General features: G+C 40.5%; 1 protein-coding gene across 3 annotated transcripts in view; it reads left to right on the top strand.

Moving 5' to 3' along the window:
• Positions 1-18,896, top strand: part of LOC114665423 (CDP-diacylglycerol--glycerol-3-phosphate 3-phosphatidyltransferase, mitochondrial) — a 94,743-nt gene that overhangs the window by 49,756 nt on the left and 26,091 nt on the right. For all 3 annotated transcript variants that reach the window (XM_051936551.1, XM_028819987.2, XM_051936552.1), the window contains exon 7: positions 17,433-17,927. In XM_051936551.1, coding sequence (XP_051792511.1) covers positions 17,433-17,927 — 495 coding nt within the window. The remainder of the gene's footprint in view (positions 1-17,432; positions 17,928-18,896) is intronic.

Below are 18,896 nucleotides of genomic sequence, written 5' to 3' on the forward strand. Positions count from 1 at the left end.
AAAAAATGTAATTGAATTTAAACATCACAACTTTTTTTTTTTTTTTTAAATTCTGTTTTATTACCTTCAGTTACAGAAATGTGGATGATGAGTTGTTGAAATGTAGAAACTAAACAAACAGTTTTGGTAAGAATAGGCAGGTAAACTGATCACCGTATAGACAATGGCAGGCGTGCTTCTTACTTTGTGTTGCGACCTGCCTTTATTTTAATCCACAAAAGGCGTTTACATTTAAATGCAAAACGCAAGTAAATCCTTTAATGAGTGTCCTACCTTAGCCATGATCAGACAAAAGAATTACACTGTACTTGACAATTGTTGAACTTTCTAATGCCCTGTAATGCGTTTGTTATGTCTCCTGTTCTTTGTGATGAGTAAATGGTTCTAATATATCGAGCTGTAAAGAGGGATTTCCCAAGGATAGGTACGGGTTTGAAAGTCTGCACCAGAGGCTCTTCAGGTTTTATGAACCCTTTTGCCCTGCTTGCTGGCATTTTAGGGACTTTTTTTTTTTTTTTTGCTCTGACATATCAAATTTAATTTGAATCCGTGTTATTTACAGCGAGCACACACAGATCCTTTTATTTTCACTGTAAATGTGTGTTGTTTTTTTTTTTTCAGTCTTAATTAGAGACAAAAAGCCGAACCTTCTCTTTATTCTTCTGGCTTCTGCTTTTTGTTTTCTGTTCTACAGTGGGAGTTGTATGACATGTGTGCAGAGTTCAGTGAAGTTCTCCACCAACATCATGGTGCTCTCCCAGCACAACAATATATTTAATTTTATTGAAGAGAAAGTACAGATTGACTTAAGTGATTTTTGTTCCCAGTTCCTGAAATCTTCTGGGGGAAGAAAATTGAGAAAAGCTCCAGCTTAGTTTTAGGATGTCACAGTAAATAACTGACTGCTGTAGGATTAGCTACAGTTTAGTATGTGAGAGATATTTTAACGCAGCTGAGAGGATTAGTACAGTCCACCCATGTGTGTATGTGCTCTCCTTAACATGTTTTCCACTGTTTGTGTTTTGTTGAGCTAGCACTTGTCCTGGCAGTAACACATTTGTACTTGGAGCTGAGTGGTGTGTCCTGGGTGTCATGGCATCTCCTGTGTGCTCCTGCTCTCATTTGTTTTATGCACAATTCTAGTATCTTGTCATCACAGCTTTTATTCATTTTGGCTTATTTCCCCCAGTTCAGAGAAATTGTACACTGTGTGCCTTAATTGATTGTACTTTGCATTTCAAATTGGTGAATTGTCGCATTTTGTAAAGGTGACATCAGGGATTTTTGACAAGTGTAGCCTTTTAATTCTTAGGTTTTATTTCTGTACTAGGGGGTTCCCCCCCGCTTGCTTTGCTCACCAGCCACTTCACGTCTCTGCCGTTCGTGTTGTAAAGAGAGGGGCTGAACGCATCCCAAGGAGACGCTGTCGCTCCTCCGACGCCCCCTCTTAAACGGTAATACAATGGGAGACATGTACAGGGTGTTTTTTTTTTTAATCTCCTCTTTGCTTGGCTTGCTGCTGGTGCCGTGCCACGTGATCTGTATCTTGCACAGCGCATTTAAACGCCTGAACAGCAGCTGTCCTACTCTTTGTCTTTTATTTCCGGTGGTTAAGTCTCTTGCAACAAAGTCTCGTCTCGCGGGACGTGAGTTATTTATATTTTTTAGTTTATAATTTAAAAATGGAATAAGAATCTGAGAATCTAACAACATCACGTTAAAGTTCGATACATTCTGAAAAGAATGATACCAGACATATATATGTAGGTTTTAAAATAAGCCTGATTTAAAGCGTGGTAAAAAAAGTGACATAAAAATGTCACCATTGCATATATATAGATATATATATATTATCTATATATATCTATAGATATAGATATATAGATATATATATATATATATATATATGTATAGAGATATATATATATATATATATTGAGATATATATATAGATATAGATATATAGATATATATATATATATATATATATATATATATATATATAATATTCACAGCATTCGTAGTCTGTGTCACAATCTGATTGTATGGGTGGTTACCTTCCAGGTAACGCTTGTGGTTGGCCAGCAATCTGCTAACATCCGCCACGGTGCCCTCAGTTTGTGAGGAGCAGATCATAGAATGGTTGAAATAGTTTACTGTCAAATAAATGCAAAGAGTACACGACACGTGTTTCGCCCTGAGGGAGTGCAGTGGAGTGTGTACGCCTGATGAGCCCATAACGAGGGCGAAACACGTGTCGTGTACTCTTTGCATTTATTTGACAGTAAACTATTTCAACCATATATATATAGAGAGAGAGAGAGTAGATATCAATGAGATTTTACATTTCACAAAAACAGTCATTGCACATTAAGTTCAGAAATACTGTATTTTTGTAAGACATTATTACAAGTTAAAATATTACATTACTAGGGGGCTCACTCGCCAGCCCCAGGGTATGGTTTAACTTGATATACATTTTAAAGAGATTATTTTCATTTCATTAATTTTTTATTTCTTGATATTTGCCAGTAGTAAAGCTGCAGTGAATGAGTTATTCCCCCTCCCAACCACTTCATGTCTCTGCCTCTCGCGTTGTGAAGAGACCCAAAAGAGACGCGGTTGCTCCTCTGAAACCCCCTCTTAAACGGTGACACAATGGGAAACAAATACATTTTATTTTTTTTATTTTTTTTACCTCCTCTATGCTCGATCAGCTGCTGCTGCTGCTTGTGCTGTGCTGCGTGATCTGCAGCGCATCGAACATTTAAAAGCCTGTACAGCTGCTGTCCTTTTCTCTCACTCCCTCGTCTCGCAGGACATTAAAGTGTCTCCGAGAAAATCACATCTCGACCCAAGATTTTTTTTATTATAATAGAGAGATTTGATTACTCGTGGTAGATTACTTTTTTTAATCTATGCAGTCCAGTCTGGAAAAGCCAAAGCCGATTCTCATTTAGTCCTCAGCCACTGATATTTAAGGCTTCATTGGCAGCTACATAAGTCCAATTTAGAGTTATTTGTTTAACTGGATTCTCTTTATTTTAAACTCCATATGAAGATTAAAACACATTTTAGATGAAATGAATGCAGGAGTACAGGTCATTCTAAAAGGCTCAAAAGTATATTTTTCACCACTGTCAGTGTGTGATGTGAATTGCTTTCATATTTTTTCCTTTTTGTTGTGTTTTTCACAACTTTGAAAATGCTACTTGCATGAACGAGAACACACAGAAGCTTTTTAACTATAAATTAAAATTCGGTTTCAAATTGAAATTCGAAATGCAGAAATGACGGTCGTAGATATCGGGACTTGAATTGATATAAGAAGTAAGAACAGTTGTGTTGGTGCGATTGAATGTCCTATTCTGCGCTCCTCGCTCTGACACGTGCTGTCTGTCCACTCAGGCACTGCAGACACTTATGTCATTCGGCTGAACACATTGCATATTGTATACACTGCTTTTGATCGAAACCTTCCAAAACTTTATAACAGTATAACATTACAGACCAGATCTGATTAAAGATATCTTTTATACAGGATCTGCTACAGGATAAAATAATATAAAAATAATACTGAAAATTCCCATCATTCCTACCAATTACCAGTTTCTTTTCAAAAGAATATGGCTTCCTGTAAAATGGTGTTTTGCAGCAACTGTCCACAAAAGCCAAGGCCAATCACCAGGAAAAGCAGGAATGTTTCTCTCATGGCCATTTGTATCTAGCATGTTTAAAATAAAAAAGGAGCTCCATTGAACTAATATTAGCTCTTGGTTTAACAAAAATATATTATACAGACAAGCACCCGATTAGTAAATCTCATACATCCAGGTAACTGATGGCACTCTAACCGAGGACCATCGTCTTTGGAAGTAGGGTAACACAGATATATTTATATTTATTTGTTTCTAGTAGTATTTGTTTACGTGTTATACATGTGCCGATAGTTATCTAACGAGTTAATGGTTTCATTTTTTGCGAATCATGGTGTACTGGCAGCTATTTAACAAATTGGAAAACAATTGGAACTGTCAAGACACATTTTTAGAAATAAAAAGGCAATTAGGGTTTGTGAATCGAACATAAGAGTGAAGCTCAAAACAGGACATTTTATTAGCAAGAAAAGTGAGCTTCTGATTAAGAAATTTGCCAGAAAAAACACACAAGCACTAGGACTGCACAGTTAGGTTGGATTTTAGTTGTCTGTCTGTACCTGAGCCAGAGGAGATAAGATAATCAGAGCATTAAAATAAGCCCAATAATACATTATATTAATCCAGATATCTGCTAAATTTCCATTGTCACTTTTTTTGCAATTTATCTTCATGTCTCCTGTCTCATTCAGACTCCATGTTTATTTTAAACAGGACATGGTTTTCCAATATTCATATTCAAATTTTTAATTTATAACCTCACATAAGGAACACCATGGGCCGACAGTTTGCCAGGTTTTTCAAGTTTCTAAGGCAGTTTCAAATGTAGCGTAAATGATCAAACTACGAAGGGGATTGAGTCAAATATTTTGTGTGGAGAAGAGTTCATTTCATCACCTTGATAAACTGTTTTATTAAATTAACAATTGGGCTGTTGGGTGCTTATCCTGGAAACTCAAAACTTTGTTTGGATGCATTTTTGTTTAATGTGAGTTGTCTGAACCGTCATTTAATAATCCTGAAGCACCGGCTGTACTCCATTCATGATATCAATTAAATTTCTACAGCTTCGCTGGTCCACTTGGCACAGTTTCACTGCAGAAACTCAATCTACCTCAATGCCAGTAAAAAATAAAACAAAGAAAAAAATGTGTACTGAACTCTTTACTGGCATCTGAAACCACAGTAAAATTGAATAGCACATTTGAATACTGCTGACTTAGTCTTATTTATATAAAAAGGTATAAAATATGCACATATTTACAGTATGTATTAGTGCTGTCTTTTCCAACAGGAATGAATGAAACTTTAGATGTGTTAATTGTCTCGTTACATTTGACTTCATGACTTGTTTTTTTTCTTTCTTGAAGTAATTTGTGGTCAGTGCTGAGGACTGGAGCTACAGTAACTCTGGTTCAGTGTCTAGCTGTGTCTCCGGCGTAGCCTTTTTTTACACCAGTTCTTCTTATTCCTACAAGGATTCCAAGTCCATTCAGGTAAAGGTGACTGTCGGCTCTCTTGGCCCGAGGTGGGTGTGTAGGAGTGTGTCTAACGATGGGCTCAGGCTTCGAGTGACCTTGCAGTGGAAAATGTCAGTTTAGAAGTAAAGCATAAAAAATGTTTTCTCAAGAACAGAAGAAACAGTTATACTGTATCCTGAACTTTTAAGTGACCTCGGATGACTGCATGACACGATTGTACAGGAATAATAATCCAGTATCGCCCATACACTGTACCTGGCATTCCCACAACATTTATTCTGATCATTAGCCTCAATAACCAATAAAGAGAATGTGAAAACTTGTCAAGTTTGCCGTAAGGTTTTCAAATTTAATACAAATTCAAAAACTGAAATCTTTAATTCATGTAAGTATTCAGACCATTCATTTAGTATTTTGTAGAATCCCCTTTGGCAGCAACTACAGCTTCCAGTTGTCTTCTGTAAGTCTCGACGAGCTTTGACCGCCTGGATTTGGGTGGTTTGTCTCATTCTTCCTGGCAGACCCTCTTAAGCTCCATTAGATTGATTGGCAATCCTCTGTCAGCTGCCATGTTCAGGTCTCTCTGCTGACGTGTCTTAAGTTTGGTCTTTGTCTGGGCTTACAGACTCATACCAAAGTCACTCCAGCATTGTCTTAGCTGTGTGCTTTGAGCCATTAATCCTTCCCTCGATTCTGACCAGTCTCCCTGTCCCTGCTGCAGTTCCCCCATAGATTGATGTGGCCACTCTTTACTGTTGGGATGGTATTAGGCAGGTGATGAGCAGTTTCTGGTCTTCGTCAGACATAGTGATTGAATTTCAGCCCATATTGTTCGGGATGTGTCTCATCAGATCATAGAATTTTTTCCTCATGCTGTCAGACTACTTTAATGCCATTTAACAAACTCTAAGCAGGCTATCATATACGTTTTTACCTGAGTGGTTTACATCTCGCCCCTCTAGCATAAACACCGATTAATGGAGTGCTACTGAGATGGTCGTCATTCCAACAGGTTTTCCCCACTTCAGAAGGTGACTTTTAAGCTGTGTTAGATTGACCATTTTGTTCTTGGTCACCTCCCTGACCAAGGTGCGTCTTGCCCAGTTATTCAGTTTGTCCAGAGAGCCAAGTCAAGGAAGAGTCCTGACAGTTCCAGTCTTCTTCCATTTCATGATTATTGAGGCCACTGTGCCCTTGGGAATACCCAACAGATTTAGAAATGCTTTTATCCCTTTGTCCTTACCTGTGCCTCAACACACAGGCCTACAGAGAATTCCTTGTTAGACAGAACTTGATTTCTTCCCAGGGGGAAATTTTGCTTTTTAACAGAAGCTTTTTAAATAAATAAATAAAATACATAAATATGGAGGTAATTGAGTAAATAAATAAATATACACACAGAGATTATATGGCCTGGACGCACAATGTAATGACTATAAAGTAAGAAAATTAAAAAGGAACTTCTTACTTGGCTTTCAGTCATAGTGAGGTGTTATGCAGACGTATTGCTGTTGATATAAAGGAGCCCAGTAGCGTTTCTTGACACTTTCTTCTGCTGAATAATTTGTTGGCTGAAGGTCTTCAGTGTTTGTGTGTCATTGTTCATAATGGCATACAGTTTTGTTTTAATTCTCTCCTTTGCTACGACCTCCAGGGGGTCTAGCGTGAGTACTATAACTGAAGTAGTCCTTTTAATTAGCTTGTTGATTTACTGGGGCCTCTCCTGAAGTGATGTTACCGGCCCAGCACACCACACTGGCCATCACAGAGTTATAGAAGACTCCCCAAATTAAAGGATTGCAGTCTCCTAAGGAAAAAGAGCCAGCTCTCCCCTTTCTTATACAGTTCCTCTTTGTTCTGAGACCAGTCCAACCTGTCATTAATGTAGAGTTCTTGTAGGAGTGGACCACCTCAACATCCACTCCTTGAATAGTGACTGGACATGGAGGCTTTTTAGTGCAACAAAAGTCAATAAGCAAGCAGCTCCTTGGTTGTGGCTTAGACTTCAAGACTTGTTTTTTGTCCTGACATGGTATAATTTGCAGGACCTTATTTACATCGATACATGTCTGCTTTTCTAAATGATGTCCACAATGTTCACAGGTATATTCTAACTTCTAGATGCATGTCAAGGATAATTAAAGCAAACTGTATACACCTGACTACAATTCTGAATGCATCATACTGAAGGCTATAAAAGAATGAACCGTTTTAAATTTTTCAGCATAGTCCCCCTCAGCGTAACAGCTTTGTCTTGAATTTTGTCTTAGTAATGCTAATCTAATAGTCTACAAAAATATGTTTGTAAAATTATGTCATTTTTGTGCGCTGCTCTTTGTATTATGAGTTTACAACATGCCGATTAATTAATTTTTGGCATTAATTAATTTGACTTCCTTGTTTCTCGGTGCTAGGATTGCCCGTGTACTCATTTTTTCTGTTAATAACCCTTCGTGATGAAATTCTTCAATAAGATTTGGACATAATACGTCTTCTTTAATTGGGAACTTAAAGTGAGGAAAACAGTAAAATGTATAAGAGCTGACAGCGTAGAAAGTGTGTCTGACAAAAGCATTCACACGAATTAGAGTTGAGGTCTTGTTTGAGAGGAGGACGTGACTTGAAAAAAATGTCAAGGCAAAAGTCTCGTCTCCAAAAAGTCTCATTGTGTCGAAGGTTTTTTAAATTAATTTAATACAACAGTTTATTGTCTTTAGTTTGGATCTTTTGTATATCAAGACCTTCCTTTTTAATTGTTACTGTCAACAGGAGACATTTGGTGGAGCAGTTCATTATGAATTAATTTCCCATATGAACATTGGAAAGAAGGCAACTTAATATATATTAACCCTAAATAATTAAAGTCCAAATCAGGATGACACTTTTTGCAATAAGCCTAATTTAAAAAATAAAAGCACACATCCTCATTTTCAGCTGGTGAACTGCTGCTCTGATCCTTTATAGTCCCTTTAAAGGGGGCGTTCGCCTTTTTGGACTCATGGACTCTTTCGTTCACAAATACATACTTTAAGATGGACTTACCACCTGCTTTCCACCAAAGCAAGCTTAGATCCCCCCATGAAGTATATTGTCATATTTTCTGTTTACACTATGAAATGTAAAGAAATATTAGTATACGACTGTCATTGTGGGTTGTAGCATTTTTGAGTCAAAAAGCAGCTTGGTTGTAATTTTTACTTTTATCTTGTCTTTAGTTTCAATAATAAGTAATCAAAGTCAAAGTGAACTTTATTGTCATCTCAGCCATATACAAGTATACAGATAGATGAACTTGTGAAGCTCAGGGTCCACAGTGTAACAACATGACGTGCAAATAATAAATTAAAAATAGAATTAAAATTAAAATGTAAAATTAAAACACAAACAAGACAAAACATTGTGCAAAGACAAGACAAAGAAGTAGCAGCAATATTGATGTGTAAGATATGTAATATAATAAATAAATAATAGATATAGATAATACAGAGATGATCAGTGTATGATAATAGATGTTTACGACGTGTAAACAATGACAGGTCAGAATGTTTCACAGCAGAAGGATAACAAGAGTGTCAAAATACTTACAGGTCAGTATGAGATTTTCAGTTCTTCTCTACCCGCACACTCATCTTTACAGGACAGTGGCTCACATGTATAAAAGTTCTGTTTCTAGAGGTGGTTGAGGACGTGTGGAAGGTCCCAGGGGGCAGCCTGGTGTTAAGGAGTCTAACAGCTTGGGGGTAAAAACTCTCCTGCAGCCTGGCAGATCTGGCTCTGATGCTGCAGGATCTTCTCTTGGATGGCAGAAGTGTGAAAAGTCCATGTGAGGGGTGTAAGGGGTCCTGCACAATGCTGCAGGCCTTGCGGACACTGCGTTTGTAAAATATGTCCTGTAGTGAAGGGAGAGGCACCCCAATAATGTTCTCTGCTGTCTTCACTATCCTTTACAGGCACTTGTGGTCAGATATGTTGCAGTTGCCATACCAGACCGTGATGCAGCTGGTCAGAACAGTCTCGATGGTGCCTCTGTAGAACATGGTGAGGATGGAAGGGGGAAGACTTGCTCGTTTCAGCCGCCTCAGAAAGTGTAGTCTCTGCTGGGCTTTCTTGATTAGTGATGAGGTGTTATGTGTCCACGTAAGTCCCTCAGTTATGTGCACACCGAGGAACTTGGTACTCCTAACAATCTCCACATCTAAACCGTTGATGCTGAGTGAGATGTGGGCAGGATGTGATTTTCTGAAATCCACGATTATCTCTTTTGTCTTGTCGACGTTGAGAGACAGATTGTTGTCTTCACACTATGCAGACAGCCGTTCCACCTCATCTCTGTATGCTGTTTCATCATCCCTGCTTATCAGTCCCAGCACCGTTGTATCATCCGCAAACTTGATGATGTGGCTGTGCAGTCGTGAGTCAGCAGGGTGAACAGCAGTGGACTAAGCACTCAGCCGTGCGGCGCTCCAGTGCTCAGTGTGATGATGCTGGAAGTGTTGCAGCCCATCCGAACTGACTGGGGCCTCTCTGTCAAGAAGTCCAGGATCCAATTGCAGAGGGTGGTGTTCAGGCCCAACCTGCTCAGTTTTACAACCAGCTTTTGAGGGATGATTGTGTTGAAGGCAGAGCTAAAGTCTGAATAGCATCCTGACATGTGTGTCTTTTTTATCCAGATGTGTCAGAGAGAGGTGAAGGGCAGAGCATATGGCATCCTCAGTTGACCTGTTTGAGCGGTATGCAAACTGAAGAGGGTCAAGGGAGGCAGGGCGATTAATCTTTATGTGTGATATGACTAATCTTTCGAATTACTTCATTATGATTGGCGTGAGTGCAACTGGCCGGTAGTCGTTCAGGCATGTCACTGATGACTTCTTCAGCACTGGTATGATGCTGGTCAACTTGAAGCATGCTGGGACTGACGACTGGCTCCGAGATGTGTTGAAGATGTCTGTGAGGACACCAGCCAGTTGGCTGGCACGTTCTTTGAGCACACGACCAGGTATGTTGTCAGGTCCTGCAGCCTTGCGTGGATTGACTCTGGATAGAGTCCTCTTCACGTCATTTATGGAGAGACAGAGTACCTGGTCAGTGGAGGGAGGTGTTGCTTTTCTCGCAGGCTCTTTGTTCTGCGCCTCAAACCGTGCGAAGAAGTTGTTCAGCTCATCCGGAAGGGTGGCATCACCATCGCTGCTGTGTGAGCTGGGCTTGTAGTTTGTAATTACTTTGTTTAACCTCCTGAGTGTATGAAGGAAGCAAAAATGACTTTGGTTTGGCAGAAACTGTTTTTAAAACACTGAAGAAACAATTTGTTACAAATGAATGCTGCCATTGTATTTCCTGGTAATAGTTCAGCTAACCCCTTTGAAAACGTGCATTTAAGAAGAGACATACGCCAGCCATGTTAAATGTATCAATGATCCCTACGTGTCAAAGTTTGAAGTTTCCCTTGAAATGCACAGTTTTCCTTTTGACTAAAGTGGATGTCCTGAGCAGCTGCTGCCACCGTAGGTCCAGGATTGAGAAACCTTATTACAGAGGTTCTCCTTTCAAGTGCCAACAGCTACAGTTTCATCATTTGAAATCTCTGAACTGATAAATGTTGTTGTCAAATGTAAAGTGCTGGAAATTAGTCATTACTGCAAGGCCCAACATGCTGTTTTTTCCTAATAATTTGCATCAGAATTATTTTGCATAAACCGAGCAAGCTTTTGTAAATATAGGATGTCCTAAAACCTACACATACTTTGAATGATTATAATTAAAATGTTTATTAAGATACATTTGTATAATTGTAATGAGTGATTCCTGCAGTAAGTTCAAATACAGGGACACCGTTTGCAGTGTGGTCAGTGGTCCAGCTAAGCCCAATGATTACAGTCCACACCACATGGTAACCCCCTGTAAGTTCACGAGGTGTACCCCCAGAACAGGTAGCAGATTCTCAGTTGGGGGGGGTTTAACTGAGCCTTTGAAGTTAAATGTGACCCCATCGCTCCAAACCACTTCCTTCTTTATAATTTTTCAAAGTATGTGCACGTTTTTGGGACACCATGTATACCAGCAAATGTAGCCGGACTGACTTCAGAGTGAAGCAGGATTGCACTTTGTATGAAATGATTGAGAGTTCTATGATGGCATGCCAGTTACTATATTTGATTGCTTTGTATATGTTGTGGAAGCTGGTGCGGACACAGACAGGCGGACAGTGATGGTTCAACCCACACACGTTTATTATACAGAATTTACTATTTACAGTGCAGCACACAACCCCAAACAACTCCCCCAAAAGTCCAGGCCTTTAGCCAATGCCTCTTTCTTCAGACCGCCTCCACTCCTTGGTCCTCTCCTCACCCGACTCCAGCCATCGAATGGAGGGAGGTGGCCCCTTTTATCATCACCCGCATGTGCTCCAGGTGCCTCCCGATAATCTTCTGCCGGCACTCCCCAGTGTGGCGGAAGCACTCCGGGTGTCCCTGGTCTTCCTTCCCCCAGCACTTCCAGGTGTGGCGGAAGTGCTGAGGACCAGGGCTCCTCAGGCATTGGGGCGCCCCCTGGTGGTGACCACGGGCCCCTATAGGGTTGAGCTTCCATGCTCAGTTCCCGTGGTCCCCAAAGACACCAGGGCAGTCGCCCCCTTGTGGTCTGGAGGAGGCGCAATCCCTCCTCCGGTCCTTCCGGGCATCCCGGTTGGGTGCCACCCCCAGCTGCTTGCCACAATGTACATTTTTAGGTACACTTATCAAGTACCAGGTAGTACAGTAATCCCTCCTCCATCGCGGGGGTTGCGTTCCAGAACCCCCCGCGAAAGGTGAAAATCCGCAAAGTAGAAACCATATGTTCATATGGTCATTTTTATATATTTTAAGCCCTTATAAACTCTCCCACACTATTATAGACATTTCACGCACAATTATACAGCATAAACCCTTTGTATTCTCTTAGATATTAGGTAAGATTCGTTGAAATTATGTATGTAAACACAGTTTATATACAGTAAAACCTAAATATTATTTTAAAGATATCGAGCGTCTCCGATATCACATATGTTACAGCCATTACGACAGGCCACCAGCAATAAATACGTACAATGCAAGAAAAATTGTATACAGTAAAATGTGTGTATAGTGACACTAAACTATGTACATGTAATAAGTACTGTACGTAGATAATTAATTATGGTTACTCACCAACAATGACACGACGACTTGTCCGATAACGATGAGTTTAATTTTACTGCACAACAAAGGATAGCGTTACAGCTCTTCTAAAGGAGCTTCTTCAGGTGACTGTTTAGCACCGCCGTTGTTCTTCTTCCATCACTCTTCAATCCAGATCCCTAAAGCAGATTCCATCCAGACTACTGCCTTATCACGTCCACTTGCAACTCATTTTGCGCCCTGATTAAAGGACACTGCGGCTGTAGATCTTATATGCTTTTCCTCCTTTTTAATTAAAAATTATCGTGGACTCATTGATGCCGTAATGGTGTCCTGCAGCAGTGTAGCTGTTCCCTTCCTTCAACATATCCAAAACTTTTACCTTTTCTGCAATCATTTGCATCTTTTGTTGGCACTTGGGCACGGCACCTGAAGCAGTAGCAGGAGCACGTTAATGCTGAATGAGTGAGATGAGACTTCCTGGTTAATGCAGCACTCCGTCGCTGAGCCAATCAGCAGCACACAGGAACTTAACTGCGTGCTCTGATTGGGTAGCTTCTCAGCCATCCGCCAATAGCATCTCTTGTATGAAATCAACAGGGCAAACCAACTGAGGAAGCATGTACCAGAAGTAAAAAGACCCATTATCCGCAGAAACCGGCGAAGCAGCGAAAAATCTGCGTCATATATTTAGATATGCTTATATATAAAATCCGCGATAGAGTGAAGCTGCGAAAGTCGAAGCGCGATGTGGCGAGGGATTACTGTACTCCCGTATGCCTCTAGAGCAAGGGTGTCGAACTCCAGTCCTGGAGGGCCGCAATGACTGCAGGTTTTCATTCTAACCACCTTCTTAATTAGTGACCTGTTTTTCCTGCTAATTAACTTTTTGCCTTAGATTTAATTAACTTGACTCAGACCCCTTAGTTCTTTCTATGTCCTTAATTAGCAGCCAAACAATAATGAGACACAAAATGAGAAAACAGGTGACCAGCTAACCACATTATCTGAACATAAAGAAAGGTGAGGGTCTCGGTAAGGTTCTCATTTCAATAATCGGAAACAGAAAATCAACACTTTGGGAAATGTCTGCTGTGGCAGAATGAGAGCAGCAGCAAGCTGTGGAATTAAGTAACGGGTTTAATTAACAGCAAGAACTGGCTTCTCATTAAGAAACTGCTTGGAGTTTGATGTTCCAGATTAGCTAGTCATCTGTTGGCTCGTTTCACATCTCATTTCTGTTTTCCTGCCATTTAATGAAGAAACGAATCAATTCAGAGGCCGGAATCCTTAAAAACTGGGCTATTATAAGGAAGGGAAAAGGAGCTAATTAGCAGTGAAAACTGGTCACTGATTAGGAAAAGGGTTAGAATGAAAACCTGCAGCCACTGCGGCCCGCCAGACCTGGAGTTCGACACCTCTGCTCTAGAGCATTCCCGTAATCATCGTAGGGTTGTTACTGAATGTTGATTTTAGTGTTGTGCACTTCCTGCCAGTGTCCCCAAAGGTGCCTTATTTGATTGTGACCTGGCGCGGTTTGAGCCCACTGAAGTAAACTGATGTCACTGTCATCTGAATGGCACTTGTGTAAGTTTGAAAAAGGGGGGATTGTGTTCTAAAGAAATACACCTGCTCAGCAACGAGTATTGATAATGATTAACCATTATTTGGATAGCTTCACATCAAGAGTTTTAACTAAATAATGTTTATCAATTAAGATTACATTTATTTTTGGGAATGTGATCGCCTTGCTCCATGGCCAAATCTATTGGACTTAATCTGAGACGTGTTCATTTACGTTGACACGTAAGGCCAGTGCTTAAGCAACACATCAAAGCATTTCTAGAAGGAGAGTAAACCACTTCAACAGGAGCGCTTGGAGCGTTTCAAGCCAAAGCACGACAGTTTTCCCCAAACACGCTGTAATACTGTGCCGAGATACAAACGTAGCACATCAATAAGGCATTCCAAAAAATACTTCATATGCAAGTTTGAACCGCAGCAACCTACGATATCCGTAGCACTAGCAGCAACAACTTGTACTGAATGACTGGCATCAAGAGGAATCTGCACATGGAGTGTTGAAGTGAAACAGGACACGTTACAAATCAGGATGGTCGATGACCAAGTTAGCTGTTCTCTTTTTTTGAGACTGCTTTAGGTAAGCACTTTTCTGAAAATCTCCCAATCCAGCAACAACCAGTAAGCTTGTGCTTACCAAATGCCTTTTTGGACAACAAATGAGAGGTGTGTGTGTCCCAGGCATGTGCCACTGCTTAGATGATAACTGAAAGATGCAATTGTTTGTATTGCAAAAATGCCGTTTCCCAGCTAGCTAGGCATCCAGCTGACAAGCTAATGAACGTGTTACAGACACGAGAACCTGCCGGCAAAGCAGTTGTATGTGTTTATGAAATCACACAAAACACCATGACTGCTGTTTCACCCACCCTTGTGGACCGGGCCTCAGTTACATGTTACACCCGTTCACCACAAGAAAAGTAAGTCTTACCCACGGTAATGGGCTCCCTGAGGTCATCACGACTGGTTTTCTCATCTGCCAACTTGGGGTCAAATTCCTACTTTCTGTGTATGTAGAACTACACTAATGCACACAAACAAAGTGGCAGAATTGCTGACAACTCGCCTTCATTTATTCGGACTGCGTCCATTGTCTGCACAGGTAACGTGGGAGCCCTGTTCATTTATTAAGTGTCTCCACTTGCAGCTGTTCCTAAAGAGAAATGCATAAATCACTTTTCATTACAACCAAGAAACAGTTTTCATAAAATGTCCAAAGTCATTCTTGCATTTGCCCACAAATATTTTATTTATGTATTATGAATCTCTGAATGGTTGTCTGCTTGAGACACGTGCTTATTAAAAGATTAACAGTTAGTTATTAATCAATCAGAATGACTTGTTGATCAGTTATGAAATATGATCACAATTTACAGCCGTATCAGCAGCAATGCTAAGGTGTGCCCTGTGACATTCGGGTCAGGCTTGGTTGTTACGAGACCTAAAACATCCCCACACTAACACACCACCACCCAGTAGTACCGTTGGACTAATCCATCAGTTCATAATAATTTCAGAATTCTGTTCCTGCCTGAGATACAGTATGTCAGAGCTGACAATTTTGCTGAGATGCTGAGACCACCACATTTGGCACCAACAGTCGCTCCATGGTCACACGCCATACCCGTTCTAAAGCACTAAGCTACAGCTGATCGACATGCTTTTGTAGAGTGCGTGGTAACCATGTGATTAGCCGTATGGATGAAGAACACGCAGTTTGTGTAAATGAGCAGGTGGACTGAATCCAGGGGCCATTTTTGTTATGGCAGTGGACTCTGTGGTTAACATTGTCACTAGCTGGGATACCCTGACTGCGATAACAAGTTTGCTAAATGTTCATATTGAACTTTATAGTACAGTACATTGCTATAGGTGTTTACTCTTATAGCGCTTCGATTATTTGGTAATGTACAACTGTAATTTTCTCTCCATTTCCTTAATTTCTTTTTTGCATTTTTATTGTTACTGACAATAGTTACATAAATAAGGATTACAGTCTTCTGACTGTCTGTATAGCACCAAAATCTGAACTTCAGCTGACCATTACAAAACCATGGAAACCTTTAAGGAGAATAACGTGAACGAGAAGGTACAACTAATTGAAAAATCAGCCCTTGACATTGATGCACGTAAAAATAATTCCCACTATTTTTAATTTCAATGGTCAGCAGTATGAGAGTAGGCTTTTATACTGAAACTGTCCAATCTCTCTATCCTCTTTAATAAAACCCTGTGTGCGTCCAGTGTCCGTGTGTGTGTGTCTTCTGGTGAAGTGCGCATGCGCGGGGCGTGGTGCGATGCTTCAAAGGCCGCCTGACGCGTCACACGACAGAGAGGGCGGGGCCTATAAAATATCGCGCGGCCAATCCAATCGGATTTCAGTAAATGAGGTAAGACCTAAAACATAAAACACGTAAAATCCAATCAGGTACTGAGACGCGGAGACCAGCTTCTCCATTGTTGTGCCCGTGTTCACTCTGAGGATGTCAGATTTGCGATTAAGAAGCTTGGCCCGGTAAAGTGTCAGTCGTTGAATGGGTTTTCCTAAATATACGAATTTTCATGATATTACAATATGATGACTTTTAAAAGTAGACTTATTTTTGTGCACATAACATCAGTTGCTGGGGAAAATCTGCTGATTGCCCACCGTTGGGACAGAAAATTAAACGCATATTACGGACAGCAGAGACAGTATTACTGTCAGAGAAAATTACAGGCATTTTACGGAAAAAATTTAATGAGGTAAAAGGTCCCGTGCCATTTAATATAGACTGTTCCTACTAGTGTTTATGGACTACTGTTCTAGCACCCGTTATTGTAACCGGCTTAATGTCTAGTTATAAAATTAAAACCTTGGGAGGGAGACTAGGGAGCCGAGACGTGATCACCTTGGAAGACAATCTGATGTCCCACGAGAGACACTTAAACGTCACGCGAGATAAGGCAGTGAGACAACATTTTAAACAAGTCCACGGACATCTAACCTAGCAGTTGTTGGAATGCTTTTGGTAGACATGCTTCATGTGCTCCCAGCTCTTAAAACCACGACAAGCAAAACACGCAGCTCGCCAGCAGCAGCAAAGCCAGCAGATGATCCGACGGCATCTCCTTAGCGTGCATTCAGCCAGCCCACAACCCACCCCAACTTCACAATGTGAGCGGCAAAGATGTGAAGTGGCAAAAGAACGACGTGCAACTCGACGAGCAGAACACACAGTGCGCCAGCAGGTGATCCAACCGCTTCTCCTTAGCGTGCGTTCAGCCGCACCCCCTTCACAACGCGAGCAGCGTTATACGTCCTACGAGGAGGAGATGTAACCACACACGGGGCTGGAAATAAAGGACAAGTATTGTTTTTACAAAAGTTTTAAAGTAAAAGTGAAAATAATGCATATGTAACAATTCCCATGAAAATAACAATCTCTTTAAATTGTATATCCGGTAAACAGAACCCGGGGGTGGGCGAGCGAAGCCTGCTAGCATTACTTTAAACTCAAGAGCTCATTGATGTTTTTAAAAATGTGTTTTTTTTTTTTTTTTTTGTTTGTTTAATGCAGGGAACAGGAAGGACTTTTGCCATACAGCTAATAGAAGAATAATGGAGGTTGTGAACACTGCCCGTGCCTTACAATCTAATAAAACTGCTGTGGAGAATAAGAGTTTAAAAGATAGCGTGGAGAATGATCAGTTGGACACTTGGATTTTCCCTTTAATACAAATGAAACCATTTGGAATCCGTCTTGATGAACGGGTCACAAAAAGGCTGCTGGTGGAGGCTGCTGATGATTCTCGTGTCTACCTCACCTCGGGCTACTTTAACCTGACCCACGCCTACATGGACCTAGTCCTTGGCACAAGGGCAGATTACCATATCTTAATGGCATCTCCTGAGGTCAATGGATTCTTCGGTGCCAAAGGAGTCGCTGGTGCGATCCCAGCTGCCTACGTTCACATCGCAAAGCAGTTTTACGACAGAGTGTGCCAGCAAGGTCAGCAAAACAGGATTCAGCTACTTGAGTATTTTCGTAGTAACTGGACATTCCACGCCAAAGGTAAGACGTTTTTGTTACAGCAGAGCTTTGATTCTGACATTTAAACTTCTCACTGTACAAATCAGTAATTATAAGGTAATCTATTGTAATATAGCCTGTGCTGGGAAGAAATTGAGTTGCATTCCACGTCATGGCCGTTATAGTCGGGTGTTCTTCTACAAAACGCTCAGCTGACTTGTTGCATGTTGATTAGCACAAGCAAATAAGAATTTGACTGAACTCTGCACATACGGCAATAAAGACTATGAACACACGATACGCAATGGCAGTCCCTCCAGGATTTTGCAGGCTTAAAATGCCTGATTTTTGTGGCAGCTCTTTCAAAAAGTTGTGGTGAAAGTTGCAATGTTTTGAGGCTTTATTTTTTTTTTCCTATAACATTGCAAGAACAAATGAATTTTCAAAAGTAAAAGTTAAAAAAAAAAAAACATTTGGTACAGATCAAATGCAGTAAAACTGGGTAAGATAAGTTACCCTCACTAATTATTATATATAATATATAATGTGTGTATATATAATATGTAATGTATATGTATTTATACACTGCCTGGCCAAAAAAAAAGTCGCCACCTGGATTTAACTAAGCAAATAGGTACGAGCCTCCTATTGGATAATTACTGCACGGGCGATTATCTTTCAGCTGGCAACAAGTTATTTAACCCCAACTGGTGCAATGAGTTGCTTCTCATTTCTTAAACAACCATGTCGAAAGACACATCTCGTGGAAAAGATGTTAGTCCGTTTGAGAAGGGTCAAATCATTAGCATGCATCAAGCAGAGAAAACATCTAAGGAGATTGCAGAAACCACTAAAATTGGGTTAAGAACTGTCCAACGCATTATTAAAAACTGGAAGGATAGTGGGGACCCATCGTCTTCGAGGAAGAAATGTGGCCAGAAAAAAATCCTGAATGATCGTGATCGGCGATCACTTAAACGTTTGGCGAAATCAAATCGAAGAAAAACAACA

Source organism: Erpetoichthys calabaricus, chromosome 14 (assembly GCF_900747795.2).
Source record: "Erpetoichthys calabaricus chromosome 14, fErpCal1.3, whole genome shotgun sequence".
Taxonomy (NCBI): domain Eukaryota; kingdom Metazoa; phylum Chordata; class Cladistia; order Polypteriformes; family Polypteridae; genus Erpetoichthys; species Erpetoichthys calabaricus.